This window comes from Lygodium microphyllum, chromosome 22 (genome assembly GCF_053477565.2).
Source record: "Lygodium microphyllum isolate KBCC chromosome 22, Lygodium_microphyllum_v1.1.10, whole genome shotgun sequence".
NCBI classification, from domain to species: domain Eukaryota; kingdom Viridiplantae; phylum Streptophyta; class Polypodiopsida; order Schizaeales; family Lygodiaceae; genus Lygodium; species Lygodium microphyllum.
Window position 1 is genome coordinate 117671143 of NC_141156.1, and position 24955 is coordinate 117696097.

A 24955-nucleotide genomic window follows, 5' to 3' on the forward strand; every position below is an offset into this window, starting at 1 on the left:
TGACCTAATGGCACACAAATTTTGCCCAAACTGCAAAAGCCCCAAATTGCACAAGGTCAATTGTGCATCAATGTCGAGAAATTGGGTAAATTCCAACCTAATTTTTGCATGTACATGAAAAGCCAAATGTCAGAGGCAAAATGTCACAAATTCCTGCAATTTTTGATACAAATACCACTGTTGTGTCTTGCTCACACCAAATCTGGACAAATCCCCAAATTTCTTAGGTCCGCTGTGCACAAATTTCAGTGAAATTGAAAGAATTTCACCAAAATGTGAAAAGCCCCAAAATTCCCGAGCAAATGTGCACCGATTTTGCAATTTTTTGAGTTAGATTGTGCAGTTCTACATTTAGGTCCTCAAATCCAGGAAAAGCCCCAAATTTCTGGCACAAATCTGCCCAAAATTCTGATTGTGCTTACACGCACGAACGCCCGTCAATGAGCAAAAGGCTTGTTTGCAGAGAACCTTTGAAAAAATTAAAAATTTTGCGAAGGAAAAATGGCGAATCTGCCCCGTTGACCCGCCGTCACGACTGACGGCACGTCCGCCACATGCACCTATTGCTCGCCTCGTCGACCGTCATGCCCTAGCTGCCGTCCCGTCCGCTATTCGTCAATCACCACGTTGTCACGCTGCCACACCTACTCCCTACTACTCGCCCGATGGTCGTTTGTCAGCTACAGTCACTTCTGCACCAATCGACTGCCTCTTCTGCACTTATCGATTGTGGACTGCTGCTCGTCGAGTCCACTTGGGACTTCTCCAACACCTGCCATTTGCTTCGTCCTGAGAAGCATGCACTCCTTATTACTCTGATACCAATTTGTTATGACCGGGAGGCACAAAGTTTGAGACAGTCAATGTTCATTAGCAGCAGCGAGAAAGAGAGAGAGAGAGAGAGCAAAGAGTGTGCACGATTGTGTACAATGACGAGTGTACCACTTTAGGTTTTTAGATAGATATATATGTGTAAGTACAAGTGCTAAGGATGTGTTCACACCCGAGCACATTAAAAGACACGAGGGCCTTTATTCCCAACACATAAATGTGTTCACACCCGAGCACATTAAAAGACACGAGGGCCATTATTCCCAACACATAAACTGTCCATCCTATATCCAAGAAATGCATAACTATGCCCAAGAGAGCTAATTGTACAATACTACACTACAAATGCCTCTCCAAGGGATGAATAAATCTCTAGCACTCCCTCTTAGATCTTGGACACAACGCGTGCCCTCCAACTGAGGTGTGGACAACAACTAGGGATCAGCAAAAGAAATACTATCACAAGGACATGAAATTTTATTGCTTTGCTTAGCATTTGAGTAAAAGTTAATCAAATGTGCTAATGTTGTGAGGTGCACGTTTATTATTCGGTGTGTTCCATCACTGGAGAAAGCTTTCATGGCTGTCTAGACAAGGCGACAACTAATTTCTCCCATTTTCTCACAATGGAAGTCTAAAATTTCTCTCTTTGACATTCTCTCTCATCCTATAGCCATTTTCCAGCTCCCCTCAATATTTTCTAGTAGTGAGTCACCAAAGGTAGAGATATTTGAAAATCCCAACTGTGAACCCTAGTTTACAACAAATTAGGGTTTTGACAGCCACCTCAAGGTGCATGCTCAGAATTGAGAGCCTAGGACTCAAGAGGCCAACTAACCAATATCAAATTCGAGGCTTAATTTATCTTTTCAAAGAGCAAGGTAAAGGCCAATCCCGAGGCTACTCAACATTTGATGAGAAAAAGCCAAGAGGCTACTCAACATAGATCTGCTCCTTCAAATCTCCATTAAGGAACGACAAACTTCACATCAAGCTAATAAACCGACCATCTCCTATGGCTGGCTAAGGCAAGAACAGCCCTACTGGTAGCCATGTAATTTGTAGGTGCAAAGGTATCATGGAAATCCACTCTTGACCTCTACACGAATCCTTTAGCAACAAGCCACACCTTGTGCTTATCTAGAGTGTCATCACTATGATACTTTGTCTTAAAGACCCACTTGGCTCCAATCACCTTCCTATGAACGAGCCAAGGCATAAAATCCCAAGTCTCATTCTGCTCACTCGCATCCACATTCTGTTCCATAGCCTTATTCCAATGTTGTGTGACCACAAAGCCTCTCTCATGAAGGTGATCTCCCTATATTATATGGCACGAGACATCAAACGATGGTTACTACAAACAAGCTCAGTGGAATGTTTGGTTTTTCTAAGGTCGCCGTGGGTCATCTTGCAATTGCCACTCCTCAAAAGCTACCTCAATCCCTGCATCATGAAGTGAATCACGTGTATGATAAGAAGGCTGATATTCACCTCACAGCTCTACCTCTATCGAAGTCTCTCGAACATCCACTAGTGCCAACTCAACCGGTGTATCCAACGGTGAAGCACTCTCCTCCTCCATTGATGGTGGAGCCTCAAGAGGCATAGGCTCCAAAGGCATTGATTCAAGTGCCCAACTAACACTTGGATCTCCAAGGACAGGATGGTTAACACAACTCTCTACAACAACTGGAAACTCCACAAACTAAACGTTTGGACTCACGTATACCTCCTATGACACAAGATCATAAAGCATGTATCCCTGGGACTGCAAGCTGTAACCACGAACCAACATCTATATTTTGAAAGCCAGCTCAAAACTTATCCCTCTATTTCTTCGAGATGTAAACATAAGCATCACACCAGAATACCTTGAAATGAGAGATATCCAGCTTTTGACCAAAGTGCACCTCAAGCGATGTCATACCAACCACAACTAATGTAGGTGAACCATTAAGGATGTGGATAGCACTGGCCAATGCTTCGGCCCATTGACAATGAGGAATCTACCACGATGCTCCATCATATTCCACACCATCTCGATCACACTACAATTCTCCTACTCTAAGATGCCATTCTCCTAAGGTGTATTTGTATTAGCAAACTCATAGTGAATGCCATGATCTACACAAAACCTAGCTAGCTCATTGGAGACAAACTCCCCTCTCTTGTCAAAACACGGGGACTTTAGTACCCTGCCAAACATGTTTTCCTTGAAGATCAACCAATCCTTAAAGTGTGAGAATGCTTCAAACTTCAACTCCAAGAAGTACCCCTATGTTGTCCTGCTAAAATCAACTATTAGCATAACGTATAAACTCCCCTTAAGAGACTTTATCCATATGGGTCCACACAAGTCAACTAAGACAGGCTCCAAGGGCTCCTTAGCCCTTCGCCAAGCCTTGCTAGGAATCACATCTCTATGCTACTAGCCATGATTGCAATACACACATGGTGGATGGCTCACCCTAATCCCCCACACATAGTTGCCAAGAAACTCGTTTCATAAGGTTAAGAAATTCGCTTCATACCTGAGTGTTTCAAAAACCTAGGAAACACCTACATTAGATTTCCAAAAGAGCCCTACCTTAAAAAATGTGTTTAAACTTTTGTAATCAACATTTGTCACGAATTCATTTGACACACTAACATGGACATTAACATTAGCATTGTTTGCAACAAATTGTTGTCTATGATGCATGTACATATTGATGGCTTCTATAATTAATTCTAATATTGCCATGGACAATGGACCATGATACATATATATGTTGATGCTATATTGAATCTCCATTTGCATTGTACAAAATTATGAATTATGATAAAATACATCATATGAGTCATACTCTATACATATAAAGTCTCACGATCGTTTTCTTCCATCTTGAATGAAACTAGTTTCTAATGTTTTAGGAAACTCGTATGGAACCTAGGAAAATTGTTTCATATCCCCCATTTCAAAAACCCTTAGCAACTTTACTCTCACAATCCACGCACAAGCTAACCACGGGCTGCCTTCCTAAGATACTTGTAGTTGAGCTGGTCAAATAAAGCATACCATAGCTCAATCTAAGTCTATGAAGAGAGAAAAAGAGAAGTAAAGATTGATGAAGACCGCATCTTATAGACTTCATTCTCTCATGAGCAATACAAAAAACCTGTCAAGAATCTCCATCAAGAACTCGAAAAGCAATCTTATCAAACTCAACCATGAGACCAAGAGTGCAAATTTTGCTCATGAAAAGAAAAAGATGTCCCAAAACCCCAACACATAGAAAACTTTTGATGTATCGGCACCACCTTGCCTATCCGAATGCATACACACAATACCATCTATAGAACTGCTTGGTGCCCTTGTCCTTGTCGAGGCAATCCTTCTTCAAATGACTTGTCTTGGCACAAATGTAACAAGTAGACTCCTTGGCTTTATCTTACTTGGTCTTCTCGTCCTTCTTCTTTTTTTTCTTCTTCTTCTTCTTCTTCCCCTTCTATTGGGAAGATTGTCCTATCAACTCCTCCGACTTGGGAGCATTCTAACCTTGGAATTGTTCTCTTTGATCCAAGACTATCAAAACCAGCTCCTTTCACTTAAGAGTGTCAGTTTGCCTAAAGCAATAGAGGTGGAATAAAAATCACTAATCAGGGAAGTAGCTGCCAAAGGAGAGTTATTGCCATATCCTAACAATTGCATTCCTTGCGTTCTAGACCTACATCTACATTTGCCGAAGCTTATTAGCACGCTCCCACATGGAAGCAGACTTGTTGGACATGTTCAACATCCGCATATCTACCTCCAAGGACACCCACTTCATCACGGTCATCTGATTGTACAATTGGTCCACTTCCAACAATATCTCCCAAGCAACAATCAAATACTCGATGTGAGCTATCACGGCCAAAGTGCAAGAGAGAAACAAAGAGAAGAACGCAAGCATTCAATTTGTCCCAATACCCTCCAACCTTCACCAACTCAACTTTCTCATCGACAAAAAGTTTCCAGATATCATGGGCTATGGGACAATCTATAGCCTCAGTCACAAGCAATGCCAAATCATAGAACTCCAAGATAGCAAGCATTACCTGCCAGATGTCATATAATTCTTCCCATTGAGCTTTTGATCTGAAGGAAGAGCTAGTAACATCAAGACCTTATGGTCCATAATAGCCCGAAACTCCACGTCGATCATGAAAGTCATTGTCACTTAAATAGCCTGCACAAAAACAAGGGAAACCCCCTCTGACTCCAAAAAACTGATTGCTAGGGCTTCCTCCACTTGTCCCAAACCTATTTCAATCATCGAAGGAAATGAATAGTCAAAATCTGCACCAAAAGACTGAAAATGCATCCTTTTCTCCTTCACAAACAGCAACTTCACTCCTTTCTCGACCTTCACCTACTCATCTCAATCTTGTGTAAATATGCAGCCCTTCTACTCGCCCTCTAACACTGAAAACACAAACTTTTACTCGCCCTTGAACACTGAAAACGCAAACTTTTTTAGCGCTAATATCTCCCTTTCAAATTTGCCCACAATCATTCAACCTTTCAACACTACTCTAATACCATGTCAAAGTGCAACAAATGCAAAAATCTAGGATTGAACTGAATGACTAGCCAATTGTTGAGAAACCCTTCACCCACAGTTTGCATTTTTGTGTTTCTACATTTTGCGTTTAGGGTTTGCAGCCCCAAAAAGGGCTGCCACCTAGATCACTGTGTCTATTTATAGGCCACTCTCTCATTCATTCCTCGCAGCTGATTCATTCAATCTGTCACCTTCTCTCCAGCCTCTTCACTACCCTCGCACCCCTTCAAGAGGACATTGCGGTTCGTGGTTCGCGGCTGTCTTCATCATCTTCCTTGTGCTACAGCACCCTTGTTCCCTTGTATCACATTCACTCCATGATTCAGATCTTCATCGTTCCATTCATCAAAGTTTCTTCTCTCTTCTCTTCTCTTCTCCATTTTGCCGAGTTCACTCCATGTTCCTTCCCGCAAACCCTACTGTCTCACTCGTACATCAGCTTTTGACATGGTATCAGAGCTGGATCTGCTGAAACAACAGCAAAGATCCTCCACTCCAATGATGGCAAAGACCGGTGGCGGGTTTGGCATCCACTTCTCTTCTTCTTTAGGCGCATCAAAATCTTGGTTTTGCACGTTTCAAGTGTTTTCAGCTTGCTGCCCACATGCCTTTCGCGGAAGACATCGCAGTCTCAGTTGTCCATTGTTGTCATCTACAGTCCGGCGCCCGTTTTCTAGCCTTCCACCCGCAGTTTGCAACTATTTACAACAAAGCAACTGTTGCTGATCACTCTCCATTCAGAAAACAATCTCGTTTTTGCAGATTTCAGGTATTTCAGCTTGCTTCCCACACCCCGGACACAAAAGACATCACGGTCCAAGCTGGCCATTGCTGTCTATAACAGTCCGGTGCTTGTTTCCAGCCTACCACACACTGTTCGGAGCTGATTTCAGCATACTAATTGTTACTACTGGTTTTTCCTGTGTCTTTAGTCCTCTCTCATGCAGCTTGCGCTTTTAGTCTTTCTCTCTCCGGCGTTTTTTTGCCGGTTGCAACCTCTTACTGTTGGTAGCATCCTCCTCCCACTAGCAACTCACTTCCAGCCCTTCCACTACCCTCCCACCCCTTGCGGCGGACATTGCGGTCCGTGCTTCACATTGCCCTCACATCCCTTGAGGCGGACATTGCAATAGTTCATGGTTCATGGCTGACCTCTTCCTTCTTCAGCAAGGCACACTGGTACCCATGGCTTCTTCCCCAACAAATGACCAGACTACTAGGTGCTCCTGCTGTGGCATCACCAAACACACCACCGATGCTTGCCGACTTTGACCTTTGCTCCCCACCCCCTCGGAATATATGCCTCTCCCACCTAGCACTTCCTATGCCACCTCTCCTTTCTGGGTCACAGAGATCGTTTTGCATCAACTATCGAAGTATTATGCTCAAGGCAATAAGTCGCAACAGACACGCACTAAGTCCTTTCGAGCACACAGAGGCTCTAAGGCCTTACGAGGCGATAAGCCCTCCTGGAGACCACCCCACTGCGAGGAGGTTTCCCCCACCCACTTCCGGGTACAGTGGCTTCCATGGCCCACATCTCCACCGTAGTCCACTCTCCTGAGAGCCCGCAACTATTCCCCACCCTTGGCTCATCCTGAGCCTCCTTTTTCTCCACCCTCTTCCACTCAAGTTCAAGAGGCCACTTCTAGGTACTTTTTAGCTTCTTCTCCTGAGCCCCAAATACCTTCTTCGGCACAACCGCGGACACTTCCTTCATCATCACATGCTTTGCAATCCGTGAGCCATGAGTGGTTGGATTTCCTCTCTCTCAAACTGGGATTCAGAGGGAGATTTTCTTACTTCGCCCTCAGCAGGGGCTTCCAGTTCTTCTTCAGCTTCAAAGAGGGCTCCTACTTCTACTCCTTCAGATTCAAAGAGAGACCCTATGTGCCATGAAGTTCTTTATACACCACCACCTTTCACTTTCGAGGAGTGGCTCTCCTTTGAGTTGTCATTTCCTCTACTCATACCCAAGATCTAGAGGATCTAACTAGATCGGGGCCCTTGGGTCTTCAACAACGACTTGGTGGCTAGGCCTTCGTATTCCTTTCAACATGGAATCACGAAGCTAGTGGCTTCTCTCCCAAGGTTGACTTTCGGGTTCTACAGCTCATCCAGTCTCCTAACTATCTTCAAAGGTCTCCTTTCAGGTGGTATTCTCAGGTTACAGGGTGGATCTTCTTCGTCCCTTGGTCAGCACGGAGCCAACTCCCGAGATCGAGTACCGGCATATCCTTATGGTTCTTGGCACCACACAAAGTCCGTCATTCCTCATATGCATTGCATGTTCTCATCATCTTTCTACTAGGGGCGCTTGGGCAAGTGAACAATTTCCCCACGAGAAACACTGTCCAAGTGGCACTTGCTACATGCGCATTCTTCAGTATGTAGCATTGCATCTCCACCTCACACTCCTCTTGTTCTCCTTTTTGGGCCTGAGAGGGGGTATTGAGAAACCCTTCACCCGCAGTTTGCGTTTTAATGTTTCTACGTTTTGCGTTTAGGGTTTGCAACCTCAAAAAGGAGGTGCCACCCTAGATTGATTGTGCCTATTTATAGGCCACTCTCTCATTCATTCCTCACAACTTATTCATTCAATTTGTCACCTCCTCTCCAACCTCTCCACTACCCTCACACCCCTTCAAGACATTGTGATTCGTGGTTCGTGGCTATCTTCATCATCTTCCTTGTGCTACGGCACTCTTGTTCCCTTGTATCACATTCACTCCATGATTCAGATCTTCATCATTCCATTCATCAGAGCTTCTTCTCTTTTCTCTTTTATTCTCCATGTTTGCCGAGTTGACTCCATGTTCCTCTCCACAAACCCTACGGTCTCACTAGTACGTCATCTTTTGATGCCAACTGGGTATGGCTATATGTGGCCAAATGCGTTGAATACTGCGGACCAGCAATAAAATATGCCAACAACGTTGGCCAACCTACACAACTACTTATGTGGCATCACTAAATGCTAGTGATTGCTTACATGGCAGCAATAAATGCTGCCAATTGCAAAGCAAATGCTGGTGTGGCAGTTCACAATCATCTAGGGCTGATCACAGTCCTTTGGAGTTGCATAGATGCCAAACAAATACACAATACTAGAATTAGAAAAAGGCAAAGCTCCAAATGCCCCTGTCAAACTCTGACTAGGACTCACAACCAAGAAGTGACAGATTGACAAAATAAGGCAGGCTGACACCCCCTTCAAATCTTGGGAAAGTCTAAAAACCCAACAATCACATGTGATGAAGTAAAAAAGCCTTGGAAAAAGGCTTCATGAAGAGATCCGCCGCATTCTCCACTGTAGGACAATGGACCACCGCCAACTCAAAATCCACGATCCGCTCTTGTACATAATGGTACTGAATCTCAATGTGCTTTGTTCAAGCATGAGACACAAGATTCTTTGCCAAAGCTAAAGCACTCTAATTATCCATGTGCAGCTCAATGGGACCCATCTGTGAAAATCCAATTTCCACCGTCTTCTAACGGAGCCAAACTGCCTCCATAGCTATGGAACAAAGGGCACAATTGTTTAAAAATGGCAGCCAGCTATGGAGAGAGAGAGGAGAGACAATGACAGCAAGAGAGTGAGCTGAAGCAAAAAAAGAAGAGTGTACTTGCTAGAATGAAAGATAGAGTGAAAGTACAACTTATGTTTAGGTTAAGGGTTGACCTAATTAGCCCTCCACCAACTAACTAGAGTTAGGTTTATTTTACTCTAGAGCCTAGTATCACTACTTTAAGTTTCTAAGACACTAGGTGTACACACCTTACATTGACACTTTAATAAGTGTCCACACCACACAAATTACGTTGGGCGCTGCCCATAGAATCGGCCAATTCTAACACCCCCTTGCAGTGCCAATGTGATGAAGTACAAGGATGATCAATCACCAAAGGGTAACAAGTTTTAAGGACTTTCGAAAAGCCTCAAACTTCTTACGTGGTAATGCCTTGGCGAAAATGTATGTAACATTTTTCTGTGTGGGTACATACATCAAGTTGATCTCTCCTACGTAGCACCTCTCTCTAACATAATGGTAATGGACCTCTATGTTTCGTGCAATCATGAAACACAGGACTTCGTGCTACTACAATAACACTCTGACTATCAGAAAGAATGGGTGTAGGACCCTCCAATGGTAAATGTAGATCAGCCAACAATCTGCGCAACCATACACATTCCAATGTCATAAAGGCTGCCCTATACTCAGCCTCACAAGACGATATAGTCACTGTAGGTTGTTTCTTGCTTAGCCATGAAATGCATGAACGGCCTAGAAAGAAACATTGTCCGCTAGTATACTGCCTAGTGTCGGCATCACCAGCCCAATTTGAATCATTGTAAGTCTATAAGTGCAAGTCTCCCTCCCAGGAAATAATAATGCATGTGACTAAGTACCTTGCAAATATCTGAAGATCCGCTTAACAGCTTGCCAATGTATGGTCTGTGGGCTATGCATATACCTGCTCACATGAGATACTACATACTGAATGTCAAGGCGCGTTGCAAAGATAAATAAGACAGCCAACAGCCTGGTTGTAAATTGCAACATTAGACATCTCTTCACCATCATGCACAGCTTATCCACATATTGTGACTGTGACATGATGATATCATGCTGATTTTGGATGAATTGAATCCCCAAATAATAGTGTAGGCAGCCCATATCTCACATAGCAAATGCATGTTTTAATTCAACCTTAAAATCTGCAATTTTTTCTTCTGTAGGTCTACTGAGCAGCATGTCATCTACATAAAGAATGATAATCAGCAAGTCCCCTCCCTCATTCTTAATGTATAGAGTAGGAGCAATTGGACTATTTTTGAACCCTTTGCTAGCCAAATAAGTATCAATTTTGGAGTACCATGCACAAGGAGCCTGTATGAGACCATAAAGAGCTTTATGCAGCTTGCATGCCATGTGCTCTTTCCCTTTAACTACAAACCCTGCAGGATGTGACAGATAAACATCCTCATGCAAATCCCCATTCAAGAATGTTGTCTTAATGTCCAACTGATGTACTTTCCAACCATAGCAATCACACATCTCACCGTACTCATACGAGATGTAGGAGCAAAAGTTTCTTCATAATCTATGCCCTTCTTCTGTGCATAGCCTTTTGCTACCAACCGTGCTTTGTACCTGTCAATTATACCATCAGCCTTGCGTTTGAATTTAAAAACCCATTTTGTGCCAATGGCCTTCTTGCCAATTGGTAAATCCACAAGATCCCATGTAGAGTTAGTGGCAATAGAGTCTAACTCATCCTGCATGGCTTGCATCCGATGTACATTTTGCTGAGCTTCGTTCAAGGAAGTAGGCTCATCATCATCCAATAGTGAGGTCATAAACACATGCTCATCACAATCATCTACTTCCGTAAAATCAATCAAATGTACCCCCCTGCATCATTTGCTGCATTTCTGGTAGCCCTTCTAGTGCGTTGAGGTATAGGACCATCCATTTTACTCTCCTGGAGAGTCTGTAACAACCATATTGGGATTGTTTTGGCTACATTTTCAGCAACCCTTTCATGCTGTACTACTTCTTCCACTGCATGTGGCAAACCATCATCGATACCCTACTGTTCGGGAGTATATGGTGCAACAATAGCTTGTTGTATTAAGTCTGTCTTGCCATTTACAACAAGCACAAACTCCAAAGTGGCAAAAGGCCCTCAAAGACATCACCAATGTCATGGGTGGTTGGCATTTGAAACTGATCGTGTGAAAATGCAGCATTTTCAACAAATAGGACATCCCTACTGACAAAGACTTTCTTCGTGCGCGGGTCATACAAGCGATAGCCCTTGCTCTCCAAACTGTAGCCAATAAATATGCATTTCACAGCCTTGTCATCAAGCTTCCCACGAGGTTTGAAATGCATGAACACATCAAATTTTGCCTTCAGCCCATACACCCATGTATACCAAGAGTAGTCGTCAATAAATGTAACAAAGTACTGATGACCTCCAAGTGCACGTGTCCTCATGGGACCACAAATATCAACGTGAATAAGCTGCATTTTTCGGACATGTACCCCCCCCCTCTATCTGTGGGAAATGTTTGCACTTTTAAGTCAGTTTCAGCTTCAAGCTCTGCAACAAGATGTTTGAAATGCATGAACACATCAGATTTTGCCTTTAACCCATACACCCATGTATACCAAGAGTAGTCATCAATAAATGTAACAAAGTACTGATGACCTCCAAGTGCACGTGTCCTCGTGGGACCACAAACATCAACGTGAATAAGCTGCATTTTTCGGACATGTACTCCCCCCCTCTATCTATGCGAAATGTCTGCACTTTTAAGTCAGTTTCAGTTTCAAGCTCTACAACAAGATGTTTGAAATGCATGAACACATCAGATTTTGCCTTCAACCCATACACCCATGTATACCAAGAGTAGTCATCAATAAATGTAACAAAGTAATGATGACCTCCAAGTGCACATGTCCTCATGGGACCACAAACATCAGAGTGAATAAGCTGCATTTATCGGACAACACGCACTGAACCATCCTTTTTTAAGGCAAACCTATGCATCTTGCCCAAAATACATCCCTCACATGCATGAGGAGGCGGAGTCTCCACTAGAGGCAATGCATCTACCATATGACACCTCTGAAGGGTCATCAAACTCCCAAAGCTCATGTGTCCACAGCGGGCATGCCATAGCTCCGCATTTTGCATAGCAGGTGAAATAGTAGTGACTATTAACGCATCATGAGATTGTCTGTCATATATATCCAATAAAAATAGACCCTTATACAAGGTGCCGGACAGCCTAAGTGCATAATCCATCTCTCTGTCCCTAACAATGCATTTTTCATCCTTAAAGATTACTTGAAAGCCATACTTATTAAAAACAAAGATAGACAACAAGTTCTTTGTAATGCCAGGTACAAACAAGACATCTAGAAGCATGAAATCACAACCAACAGTAATAGTGACTGTCCCAATGCCACATACATTATAACTATTGTTGTTCGCACATGTAACACGCTTCCCAACAGGGGCTGAATGCAAAGAGACAAACAAACACTTCCTCGAAAAACTGCGCTTTGACGCCCCACTGTCAAAATACCATGTTTGCTGCCTTTCAGCAGCATTAAATACTGAATCAACCATTGAAGAATCATAGCTGCATGTAAGAAATGCATAGTCCTCTACAAAGTTGGCTGAAGTATCATCATCAATAGATTTGCTGGCTGATGTTTCTTGAACAGCCAAAACGGAGGTTTTTTTTTTTCTCTTTGGCCAATCTCTGTCTGCATTCATCGATATAGTGACCAGGCTTCTTGCAATAATGGCATTTCCCCTTCTTTTTAGTCTTTTCTATATCTTAGACAACCTTATTTGATGGCTGTCCAACATCACCCTTTTGCTGCACCTTTTTACAGTTTGCTTGACTTTTCCTTTGCCTTTGAACTTGGAAAGCATAGCCACATGTCACGAGGACGTGAAAATTTGATGCTTTGCTTATGTTTAATTGATATTTGATTAAAGGATTAATCAAATGTGCAATTAAAAGATGCACATGTGTTGCACATGTAAGGTGCAAGCTACTTTTTCACACTTCAAGACCCAAGGACCCTGTGAAAAAGATGGGTGTCAAAGGCAAAAGTTGTGACAAGTTACACTTGTTAGATTCTAGGTGAATTTTGGTGTCAGTTTGTCCCTGGGACCATTAATTGGCCATTAAGTGTCAGTGGTGACACTAGGGACTAGGCATTAATTAATGGATTAATGCTTGTCCAAGGATCAATTAATGCATGGGACCACTTTGGGTTGCAAAAGGCCTAGCCAATTAATTTTTGAATGGGCAAGGTCAATTTTTTGGGCATGGATTAAAGGCTGAATTAATTTTCAGAATTAATTAATTCTAAAAATTAAATAAATGGCTGAAAATTACTGAAAATGGATTAATAAAACTACCACTTGGTAAAACTTTCCCATGCAAGTGGAGGAAAGGCTAAATAGGGCTGAAGGGAGAGAGAAATCTCGTTTTTTCATTTCGGAGTTATTGGAAAGAGGTGTTGGACTATTGCTACCAGCTTTTGGAGCCATTTCCCAGCCATTGGAGACCATTTTGGTGATGGAGATTGCATATTCTCAACCTTGGGAAGCTGGCAATTGCTGCTGATGCACTTTCTCCTGAAGATCACAGTCTTTGATGCTCCTATTGTTGTTGGTGCATCCGTTTGGGGCTAGTACAACAGGGCAGCAACTGATTTTGATCAGTTCTTCACGACAAATCTCAAAATTTTCTCTCTTTACAGCATTCTTTCATCTCCTTCAGCCTATGCTCAGCCATTCTCAGCAATTCTCAGCCATTTCGAGGAGATTTCAATCATTTTTGGTGGGCTGATCTGTAATTTCTACAATAAACCCTAATTTACAGCAAAAATTAGAGTTTAGCAGCCACCTTGGGATCCGTGCCAGAGATTGAAGGCTCAAAGGACTGAAATTAACAGCTGATAATTGAAGATTATCAAGGGAATTCAGGAGCCAGCCCATCCCAAATTGATTTGGGGCAGCATTTGGCCAGCCAAGGGTCAAATTGAAGAAGAAGTCCTGGGTGAATCAAGGGGCAAATGACCCAAAAGGCTTGCTGGTCATTATGACACCAAGAGCAATTGGTTAGGAGGAGGAGATTGAAGAATCTCAAGTTGTACTCCTTCCAATTGAATGAAGCTAAAGAAATACCGCAAGGGACGCCAATTTTGGAGCCAACAGGGAGTCTACTGTCCAAGAATGCTATGGTAAAGTGTATTTCAGTTTATGTGAATTTATTTATTGCTATAATTAACTCTTAAATCAGGTTATCACCACCCATTCCAAGAAGGAAGGCTGGTTTCACACATCACCTGAACGCAATGCTGCCACATTCTTCCGAGTCTGTTCCTCTTGCAGCAAGAGGCCTTCCAACTCCACAAATGTAAGGGGCTACTGTCCCCCCTCAAAGACAACATCAAAGAGGTGTGGAAACCAAGATATGACTCTGGAAGAGAGTTCAATGTGATGTTTACCAATTTAGCATCCTGAATGACCTCATCAACATTGAGTAGCTACTCACACAAATCTTGTATATGAGTAAGGTGCTTTGTCATGCTATCACCTTCATCCATGGTCACACTCGCCAACTCTCTGCGGAGATAGGATATCCTGGCCTAATTGCATGCTGCAAACGTACGCTCAAGTACATCCCATGGTGATCTTGAGGTCTTACAAGACCGAATGTGCAAAATAATTGCCCTTTTCACTGACAAAGCAAACAAAGAAAGTGCATGTGCATCTTTTGAGTCCCATTTCCTCTAATCCTCGGTAGAAGGAAGAGGAGGGGCAATAGCAGTAGCAACACCAATACCACCACCACCACCACCACTTGCAACCTGTCCTCTAGTGTTACGCTAAGGTGTCTAAGGTGCAAGACCTCCTGGTCACTGCAAATCACCTGTAACATAGTTCCAGAACCATAAAACTCCACAGTGGGTAGTTTGAGCCATCAAGTTTATCATCCTGAGTGAAGACACCAGAATGTTGCTCTGAACATTATTTCCTTGACGTGCCATGCTGTCAATGATAGACAAAAATCTACAACCAAATACTCCAATGCTGAAGTATAGAGTATACTCCTGAAGGTACCAAAATCCCCCACATGATTAAGAAACAAGTACCAAATTGTCACACAAATGCCAAAGTGTGCACAATGCCACCCAAATCAGCTCTCAACCAATAAATTACAACAATATATTGTTGTACCACACCCGCCTCGAAATATATGCCCACAAAAGTACAAAATACAATAACTTAATGCTAATTCTTACCAAAATTTATTGAATTTTTTCAAAATTCTCTTCCCAATCTAATTGTAACAGCAATTAAATAATGTTGTACTCCTTGTTTGTCTTGGCGTGCGTGTCAAGCAAAAGCCCCAAAATCCTTTCTAAAATTTCAAAGAAATTGAAAAATTTTGTACCTTACAATTGGAATTTCTACAGAAATGTCACCTTGGGATGCGTGTCAACAATGAACAACAGCTAAAATCTGCCTCGTGATGCGTTCCGGATCTAAAAAACTGAAAAGCCCCAAATTTTCTTGAGCCAATGTGAGAGAATTTATACAATGTCTATGAGTTTGGTAACAATTTGCGCAAAGGGTCTCCAATCAAGCAAAAGCCCCAATTTTTTTGTGAAAATATCCAAGAAATTGAGAAATTTTTTCAAATTGGTTGTCAATTCAAACTCCGGGAGGAAAAATTAGCAAAAGCCCCAAATTTTCGGGCAACACGAGCTGAGATTCTAGAAGAGATGGTTGAAATAGACTGGAAATTCCAAAAATTTTGAGAAAACCCCAAATCTGAAAATTAGGGTTTTTGCACTTTTTAGGGTTTGCAGAAATTGGCGTGCAACACTAAGAAAATGGCGGGCAGAGTTGAGAAAATGGCAAGCAGAGCTGAAAACAGCAGCAGCTTTTCCAAAACAACTCCTCCTCGGGCTGCGTGCAAGGCTGCATGTGGGACTGCGCATTGGACTGCGTGCAGGCTGAAAACGGCAGATCTGGAGCAGATGATTGAGCTGGACAGATCTAGAGCAAATTGACACATTTGGAGCTGATGGCTGAACTGGACAGATCTGGAGTAGACAAGAGACAGCTCAGCTACAGCTCCTCCACTTCAGCAACATCTCATAGCAGCTGAAAACTCTTCCTTGAGCTGAGAACCAAGCTGCCAGCAGTAGAACCTTGGGTGGGATGGCACCGGCTGACGGTGGTTGAACGGAATCAGCGCGTATGAGCTGCTCCAATACCAAATGTTGAAAAATGGTAGCCAGCTATGGAGAGAGAGAGAGGAGAGACTGGCAGCAAGAGAGTGAGCTGAACCAAAAAAAGAAGAGTGTACTTGCTAGAATGAAAAGATAGAGTAAAAGTACAACTTATGTTTAGATCAAGGGTTAACCTAACCAAGCCTTCCATCAACTAACTAGAGTTAGGTTTATTTTACTCTAGAGCCTAGTGTCACTACTTTAAGTTTGTAAGACACTAGGTGTACACACCTTACATTGACACTTTAATAAGTGTCCACACCACACATTACATTGGGCGTTGCCAATAGAATTAGCAAATTCTAACAACAATGCCTAACCTCTGTAGAAGAAAGTGTCATAGTAGACTACTCCTCAAGATAGTTCTTAATCTAAGGAAAAAAGCATAAACTATAGTGAATCATCTCGATCCACATCAGCTATCTAATTTGAGTCACTTCATCAAAAAAGAGTAGCCTCCTCTCTATACATGATCCCATAGGATAAAGTCTCATGTTAATAGCGCAAATCGCACAAAGCAACTCTCCAACAAGCTTGAGTAGTAGTCTTCAACAATGCCACCACAAAGAAAATATATGGTCAAGTAGCTAACAACGCACTTATAATGGGCAGCATCTAGAAGCGGATCTCCGATTATTAAGAGCTTGGACTCTACATCCATGGGGCAAGAGATAGGCCAACATTTGGCCGTACCAAACTCTACTCAGAGATATAACTATGCTAGAATATGAAGATGGCTTGTGCCATTTTATAGATCTCGTATAACAAACCTTTTCTATATTAATTGTTACGAAGACATATTGGCTCAATGATTCCAACTTAATTTAATGCTTATATACTTTGCAAGGCAATTTGTATTATTTAAGTGTTTCAAGATATGATTAAATGTTCATCTTTCTATTCAAGGGTGGCCAATGGCCGAAACACCCCCTAAAATTATAATTGGGGTCGTCATTGACAAAATGCCCAAGAGAAATTAAAAGTTTAGTTGGGCGGTCAAATTGACCAAAAAGCTCAAATGACTAAGACTTTTACACTCAAATAGTCACATTGACTAAAAGCCCATATAATGAGTGGTTTCAAAAGTGAAACTTGATGCTAATGATCAAAGAAACAAACCATGAAACGGTGAATCTATACAATGAAGCTTTCCAAAAGCTAAATTTAGCGACTCTTGAAATCTAAGAGGTTACTATTTTTGGAAGTTGCTTGAATGGAAATTTGTTCACATCAAAGGCTTCAAAATTTTACAAGGAACAATTTTGTCTTCAATAGCTATCTCGAATTCTTAACCATTGAAAGATTTTTAGAGTATAAGGTTTGAAGGCTTCTTTCTCTAGCAAAGTGATATGAGGCATCTAGAAGAGAACATGTGTCATTTTGAAGAGACGAGTGTCCCTACACTTGTTATTTTCAGCAAAACACTTATCATTTGTAGCCTCTACTTTCTACTTTTGAGCACCCAATCCCCACACCTATATATTGAAAGTCTCTCTCTTCACTTATAATAAGCTCTCGTGCTAAAGTTTCAGCCACATGCTTTATACTCTCTTATCTATCTCTCATCCAAGAAGCATTTTCTACTTGGTTTGATCTAATCCAAGCACTAAAAAAAAAATCAGCTTGTTGCCCAAAGCTCGCAAAAATTAGACTTTCAGAATCCTAATTTTCAAAATTGCAACAAATCAGTCTTTTTGTATTTGGTTCAAGCACCTCCGTGCCCGTGGTTTGTTTCAATAAATTCTTATAAAGACGAAGGGCCCAGTTTCTCTCTCAACGTAGTGTCAACTCTCTCTCTCTCTCTCTCTCTCTCTCTCTCTCTTTTGATGATGATATTTAATCGAATTGGTTGAATTCAAAGTATTGTCATTCTCATATTCTTTTCCATGCTTATATCTCCAAGCCAAGGAAGAAGTGTAGGATCTCTAGATCCATCATGTCAAACTCCTATATCAAGATCTCCCAAATCCGATCAACCTCCAGTGAATCACTCCATGCGATGACAAAGTCACCCGCATACAAGATGAAGAGCAAACAACTGTCACCCACAACCTGGTAATAAAGGTTAGGGTTATAATCTGATCAGTGGAAGCCACTCGATAAGAAAACTGATCAGTTCTCTAGTACCAAGCTCAAGGAGTTTGCTTCAAGCCATAGAGGATCTTCCGCAACCTATAAACATGGTCCTTTCCCTACACAAGAAAACTAGAAGACTATAAGACACAAATCTCCTTCTCAAGGACATCATTCAGAAAGGCATACCTTACGTCTACCTGGATAACAAGCCAATGAAGATAAGCTATAAGAGCCAAGATGACTCGAATGGTAGACATCCAAGCTATAGGTGGAAAGATCTTTGAGTAATCCAACCCTGCCTACTACTAGGTAAATCCCTTGGCAACAAACAGTGCCCTATACTTATCCAAGGATCCATTTGCAAGATACTTAGTCTTATAGACCCACTTCACATCAATCACCTTCCACTTCTTTGGGCACACAACCAATTTCCAAGTCTAATTTTGCTTGCTAAAATTGAGCTCCTCCTACATAGCATAATGCCAAATGTCCTATGCAAGAGCCTCATCAATTGTAGTAGACTCACAATCTTGAATAATATGTGGCATAACGATGTAGTTCACAAACAATGAACTATCCCGCTAGGCCTGCAATCTGGCTGATCTAGATGGGCCTATGGAGATAGCAAAAAAGTGAGAAACAATAAACTCCTGTACAAGGTAAATACCGCCATGGAATGGTGATAGGCCCATCTTGTTGCGAAGGAGATCACCAATACCTATAATGCATGTTTGGGATAAGAACTCCTCTCCTTATGTTAAGATAATTCAAAGGCTAAAGAGAAAGGTTCTCCTTCTTATGGCTCGACACCCCCAAAGAAACCTAAGGGGATAAAAAGAGAGAAGGAATACTTGAAGACGAAGTAGTAGAGGGAAAAGGAGCCAACCATCAAAGGAGGAAGGGAAAAAACTAGAGAGGAAGAATGAGGGGAAGAAGTCGCAACCGCAAACAAAGAAGTGCAAATCAGTAACTTAGAAAGAAGGGTAGGGGATGGGTTTTTTTTTTGGGAAGGGGGAGTTGAAAACGAAGAACCACCTGCAAAAAAACCATCAATAGGATCGTCGAAGGCCAAAGACTTATCAAAGATCACGTCCCTACTCACCTCAATCTTTCTTTTCTCTAGGTCATAGAGCTGATAGCCTTCATGGTCATGCTATAGCCCACAAAGATAAGCTTCTTCCACTTGGAGTCAAGTTTGCTCCCCTCTTCTTATCCACATGGGCAAAGGCATCACACCCAAAGATACCGCTCCTGTAGAAGCATCTTCCATAGTCACTATATCCTGGGTAAAAAACAAGTGCCTAAATGTATAAGACCATGAACAAACCATAGGTTAAAACACAAATTTGGTACATAAAAGACTTTGGCCAAAGAATGTTACTAATCCAACAACCAAAAAATGATCCCCACGCCACAATTGGGTATGGAAGAATTGTCACCAATGGTGACGGATCGCCCTCTAGAACTCATGTCCTTAAGCCAATCTTCTCGATAGGTAATGTGAAAAGAAGCCCCACTCTCCATGAGCTAAGGCTTCTCTATAATGGAAGAAGCAAGAGCGGTATCCTTCTCCTTGAACACATATACGCAGGCAAACTTGGTGGTAGCTAGGATAGCCTTTGAATCGTTAGACCTCTCCTTGGGCTTCAAATGGGGGTACTTCTACCAACACTTCTCTAGATGTGTACCCTTCTCACAATGTGGACACTTGGGTTGCTTCTTATTATCCTTATTATCCTCTTTCATGTCATCCTATTTCTTTGCCTTTGGCCTCACCTTCTACTTCCCTCCTCCTGAACCTATAAAGCCTTTTTGGAGCCGAATCCACTAGTCCCTACCTCTCTAAGTTGCTCGTCATGCTCCAAGACTAGCAAGGCAAACTTCTTCCATAGAAGAATCTATCAGGTCCTCGACGTCAAAAGGTGGTATAGAACACATTGAACTTTGAGGATGGGAGCTCAATCGAGAATCCTTGCCACATCCTCTGAAGGTATAGTCCTCTCAAGGGATGCAAACTCATCCCTCATGTCCTCTAGTTTATTGATGTGATCCTTCGTCAAAGAAGAGTCATCAACATTGAACATCTAAAGATTCTTCTCAAGAGAAATCATGTGGGCAAACGTCTTTTGATGGTACAAAGACGCAAACTTCTTCCATACTTGTGACGTTGTCTTTAAGCTAGTCACATGCACTAGGACAGAATCTTATAAGCTCATGTAAAGGAAGGGTCAAGCTCGAGAGTTGAGCCAATCACATAGGGCTGCACGATCCAGTGTTGTTCCCTCGTGGGAATCCTCCACAAAATGAAGTATAGATAGGGAAGCAAGCTTCCAAAGAGTGAAGGTGTCAAGGATACATTCCACCTTACGTGACCAAAGCGAATAGTTGAAACCATCAAGCCAGTCATCTTTGGGTAAAGAAGGGAGAACATGAACCCGAATAGGTGGTGCTATATTAGGCAGTATAAAGCCAATAGAACAATATGTGAAACATGGAAAGAAAGGGAAAGATAAGGGTGTTCAAAATGATGAGACCGTACAAACCAACATGGTGATCTCAAATCATCATGCCATTGTTTAGAGGTGTGATGGAAAAGTTCCTCATCCAAGTCTTCAAAGCCTTGGAGCTGGGATCAAACATCTTCATATAACCTACAAATACACAAAGGCTGCTGCAGTTTTTTGTAGGAGGGCTCGTACAAAGGAAAAATCGACAACACTTGCAAAGAAGAGTTGTGGATGTCCCACCTTTGTTGAAAGTCATGTATAAAATGCAAAAATTTTATGTTAACAGCAATGAGCAGCAGGTTGAAACTTGAGTTTTCAACAACAGAGTGATCTTCTCTTTGACTGGAAACTCTGTGTCCTCACATAGGCTATAATACCATGTGAGAGCATGATGGAAGAGAATCACAAACACAAAGAGAAAAGGAAAGAAGAGAAAGCAAGAAGAGAAGAATGACCTACATTCTACAAAGAAGAAAGCTTAATACAATGAGGACCAATCGGCCCCTGCATGCAACCCAAGGCAACCTGTTGTCCTCGATGAAGACAAAGAAGACTACACCCATCTAACAAAGCACCTATTCAAGACAAAGAAGAATGACCAACCAGCCAGCAAGGTACAACCATAAATAGCCAAATACACTAACAACTAGCCAACCAGCAACAAAATATGCCAAAAATACTGGCCAACCTGCACAATTGCTGATGTGGCATCACTAAATGCTGGCATGGCAAGTCCAAGCCATTTGAAGCTGATCACAGCCATCTCGGGCAACACAAGTACCAAACAAACACATAAACCTAGGAGAAAACACAATCTAAACTCCAAATGCCCCTATCAACCTTTAACTAGGACTCACAACCAAGAGATGACAAATTGACAAAATACACCGAGCTAACAAAAGCTATCTAATCATTACATGATTCACATAGTTTTTCATACGAGTCTTCTTAACCCTCTTCATGGTGATATATGTTAGGATATCAGTGAGGAGATGCAAGTAGAAGTTGAGAAACTTGATAAAATCTTGGCCCCTGAGAAAATATTGGCACATAAAAAAAGAAAAGTCTAGGGTAAAGTTTCTCATCACTATATGGAAAATCTTCGTACTACAAAATGGATGGAGAATAATGATTTGATAGAATCACTACATTTGTTACAACTTTAACTTCATGCTTTCCAATTGAAACCAACTTTGGTTTGAGCTCAAGCTCGATCAAGCTCGATAGACGCAAACCTAGAGCACTACCTAATGCTCACTTGGGGGATTGAGCTTCTACTTCCTTGGTGTAAATATGCTCTCATATCTAGCTATTATTTGGAAATCTTTTGGACTCCATACAAAAACTTCTATGATTAGTCTATTGAACATTTTTCGAGAACTTTAGCTTTGTACAATTGTGATTAGTTGTATACATTCCCAACACATGGAGTAACAGTAGTGTACTTAGTTACTTGTAAACATGTATGGATACATTGTCAATACACGGAACAACACTAGTATACTTAGCTTCTAGAAACATGTATTAGTCATTTCATATGATATATTCAATTTTAACTATGTGCAATCAAGCTCATTTGCAATATTATGGGAGGGGGATATGTCATCAAAATGAAAAACAAACTTAGTTATATAATTAAACTTCACTACGATCTTTAATAAGAATGAACTTTAATTTAGGTATTAAACAAATTCCATGAGTCACAATAATTCTTGGCCTTATAAGGACCAATTCTTAGTATTGATAGCATCTTTGAATTTTTCATTGAATTTTCTTCAAATTCATAACCACAAAAGTACCCAAAGGGCAAAACTCCCTCCTTTTGAGCTATCTATTTTGACTATAATGTTGAACTTGATTTACTAGGCACTCGAGGCTTGAGCCAGATTTGTTTCCTCCAGCTTATGTGACTTTTAGACTCTCCTCATATGAGTATAATATTTATTTTCCTTTTGTTGTCTCAAAGCTCAATAACAATATAGAGGTAAGGTTGTCTTTGAAAATAACCCCAAGTAGCTTGACTCACTTGTTGAGACGACAACTTCTTTCCACCCTCCAATACAAGTGTGAAATAAATGGCTTCCTGCCTTCCTTGAGAATATTATTCAAGGAAAGTGTAAAATTGTGACCTACAAGACCCAAAAATCTAGTCAAAGGTTTTCAATCAATAAGCGTGCTATATTGATGATCCAAATGGGTTTATAGATTTCACACACTTGGAAATAACAAGTGGTTGAATTTTTTAATTTACGTGAGCAACATGCAATTTCATAGTTTAAAAGGGAAGCTAAAGACCTTGGTTTTAATATTGCATTTGAAAATAGGAAACTCATGATAGAAGAGAAACCCAAACTCAAGAGGTAGATACCATCACTTCCATGCAAAGAAGAGTGGGGAAGGATCTTATGTACCTCGAGAATATAAAATGTCAAAACATGTGCTTAAATTTGCCTTATCCTTCACTTCCATGCAAAGAAGAGTGGGGAAGGATCTTATATACCTCGAGAATATAAAATGTCAAAACATGTGCTTAAATTTGCCTTATCCTGCCCTTGAAAGAGGGTAAAATATGGATCCTAATTTCTTCTCTCAACCAAACACACAGCTTTCGCAGGATACAAAACTTAGAAAAATACTTTGGCACATTGCTGGGGATACATGGAATGTGTAAAACACAACTGGTGATTGTATATCGAAGAGGATCTTTACCTGAATTATTCCCATCTCACCCCCTGCAACAACCAATTGCCCATCGGGTCGAAAAACTCCAGAATAAGCCTTGATATTTCAAAACGACAAACAAATCAGTCTGATAAAACAGAAGCCTCAGAATCACAAATCCAAAGCTACATGCCCACGAACAAAAGCAATCAAAAGAGGAAAATTCCATACAAACACTCGTAAACGATACTCGATAAAAAGTCACGACGTAGAATGATGATCTGAAGGGAAACGAGGCTCACCACGTCAGAAAACCGTGATATAGTCTTCTTAACCTTACAAGTATTTCCATCATAAACGGAGACCTGGTAAGAGAAACACGAGAAAGGTGAGAAATGTGTATGTGCACGGGGGTGCGTGTGTCTGTGTGTGCGTGCGTGCAGGCAAAAGCTAGCTATTTTTTGGCAGGCATGATCTTCTTACTCTGGTGGAGGAGGTGACAGTGAAATCGTGAGGAGGCTCTGGACAGAAATGCACGCAAGATACGCCTGCAATCTGCTGTTGGATGTCCTTGGTGGAGAAGGATTTCCAGAACTTAGACTCGGCGGCCAAGGGCTTCCGAGATGGCGCGAACTCCTTAGGTCGGACGGGCCTGTAACCGTGGTGGTGAGCTACTTGTTCTTCCATGGGATCTCTGTTCTCTCTGTCTCTTCTCCAGCTCCTCCCCTATCTCTGTTCCTGCGTCGTCTTCGTCTTCTTCTTTCTGCCCGCCAGGGTTTTCTCGTTTAGTGAGGGTTTTAGGACGACCTGAAGAGAACCGGCGAGTATTTACAAAAGAACCGAGCTTTAATGTGAATCGTAAAATACGAGCGCTCATCTTTCTCTTTCCTCTTTTTCCTCTCTCTTTCTCCCCCTCCTCTCTCTCTCTCTCTCTCTATTTTAGTTTATTTTTTCTCTTTTTATTTTTTATTTTCTCTTCTCTCTCCTCTTTATTTTTCCTTTTTTTCCTCTCTCTCTTCATTCTCTTTTTTTTTCATTTCTCTTCGTCTCTCCTTTTCTTCTCTTTGCGAATTTCTTCTCTCTCTATCTTTTATTTTCTTTCTCTTTTTTCTCTATTTTATATTTTCTTTCTATAATTCTCTCTACATGTTTTCTCTCTCTCTCTCTCTCTCTCTCTCTCTCTCTCTCTCTTCTTTTTCTTTTTCTTCTTTCACTTTCTTTCCCCCCAATCTCTTTTAAAGTATGTAAATTTTATCTTTTCACTATATATAATTCTCTCTTTATATTTATATTCTCTCTCTTCTTCTCCTTTCTCTCTCTCTCTCTCTCCACCTCCTTTTCTTCTTCTCCCCTTTTTCTTAATTTTCTATTTTTTCTTCTCTCCCTCTCTCTCTCTTTTAAATTTTATCTTTTTATTCTCTCTCTCTCTCTCTCTCTCTCTCTCTCC

At 41.5% G+C, this 24955-nt stretch overlaps 1 protein-coding gene across 2 annotated transcripts in view; it reads right to left on the reverse strand.

The window, feature by feature from the left end:
- Positions 1 to 24332, reverse strand: part of SWA1 (transducin family protein / WD-40 repeat family protein) — a 31992-nt gene extending 7660 nt beyond the window's left edge. For both annotated transcript variants that reach the window (XM_087663171.1, XM_087663170.1), the window contains exons 1-3: positions 23992 to 24332; positions 23811 to 23873; positions 23557 to 23625 (exon numbers count right to left, since the gene is read on the reverse strand). In XM_087663171.1, the coding sequence (XP_087519297.1) occupies positions 23557 to 23625; positions 23811 to 23873; positions 23992 to 24195 (336 nt within the window). In that variant the 5' untranslated portion in view covers positions 24196 to 24332. The remainder of the gene's footprint in view (positions 1 to 23556; positions 23626 to 23810; positions 23874 to 23991) is intronic.
- Positions 24333 to 24955: the final 623 nt, after the last annotated feature.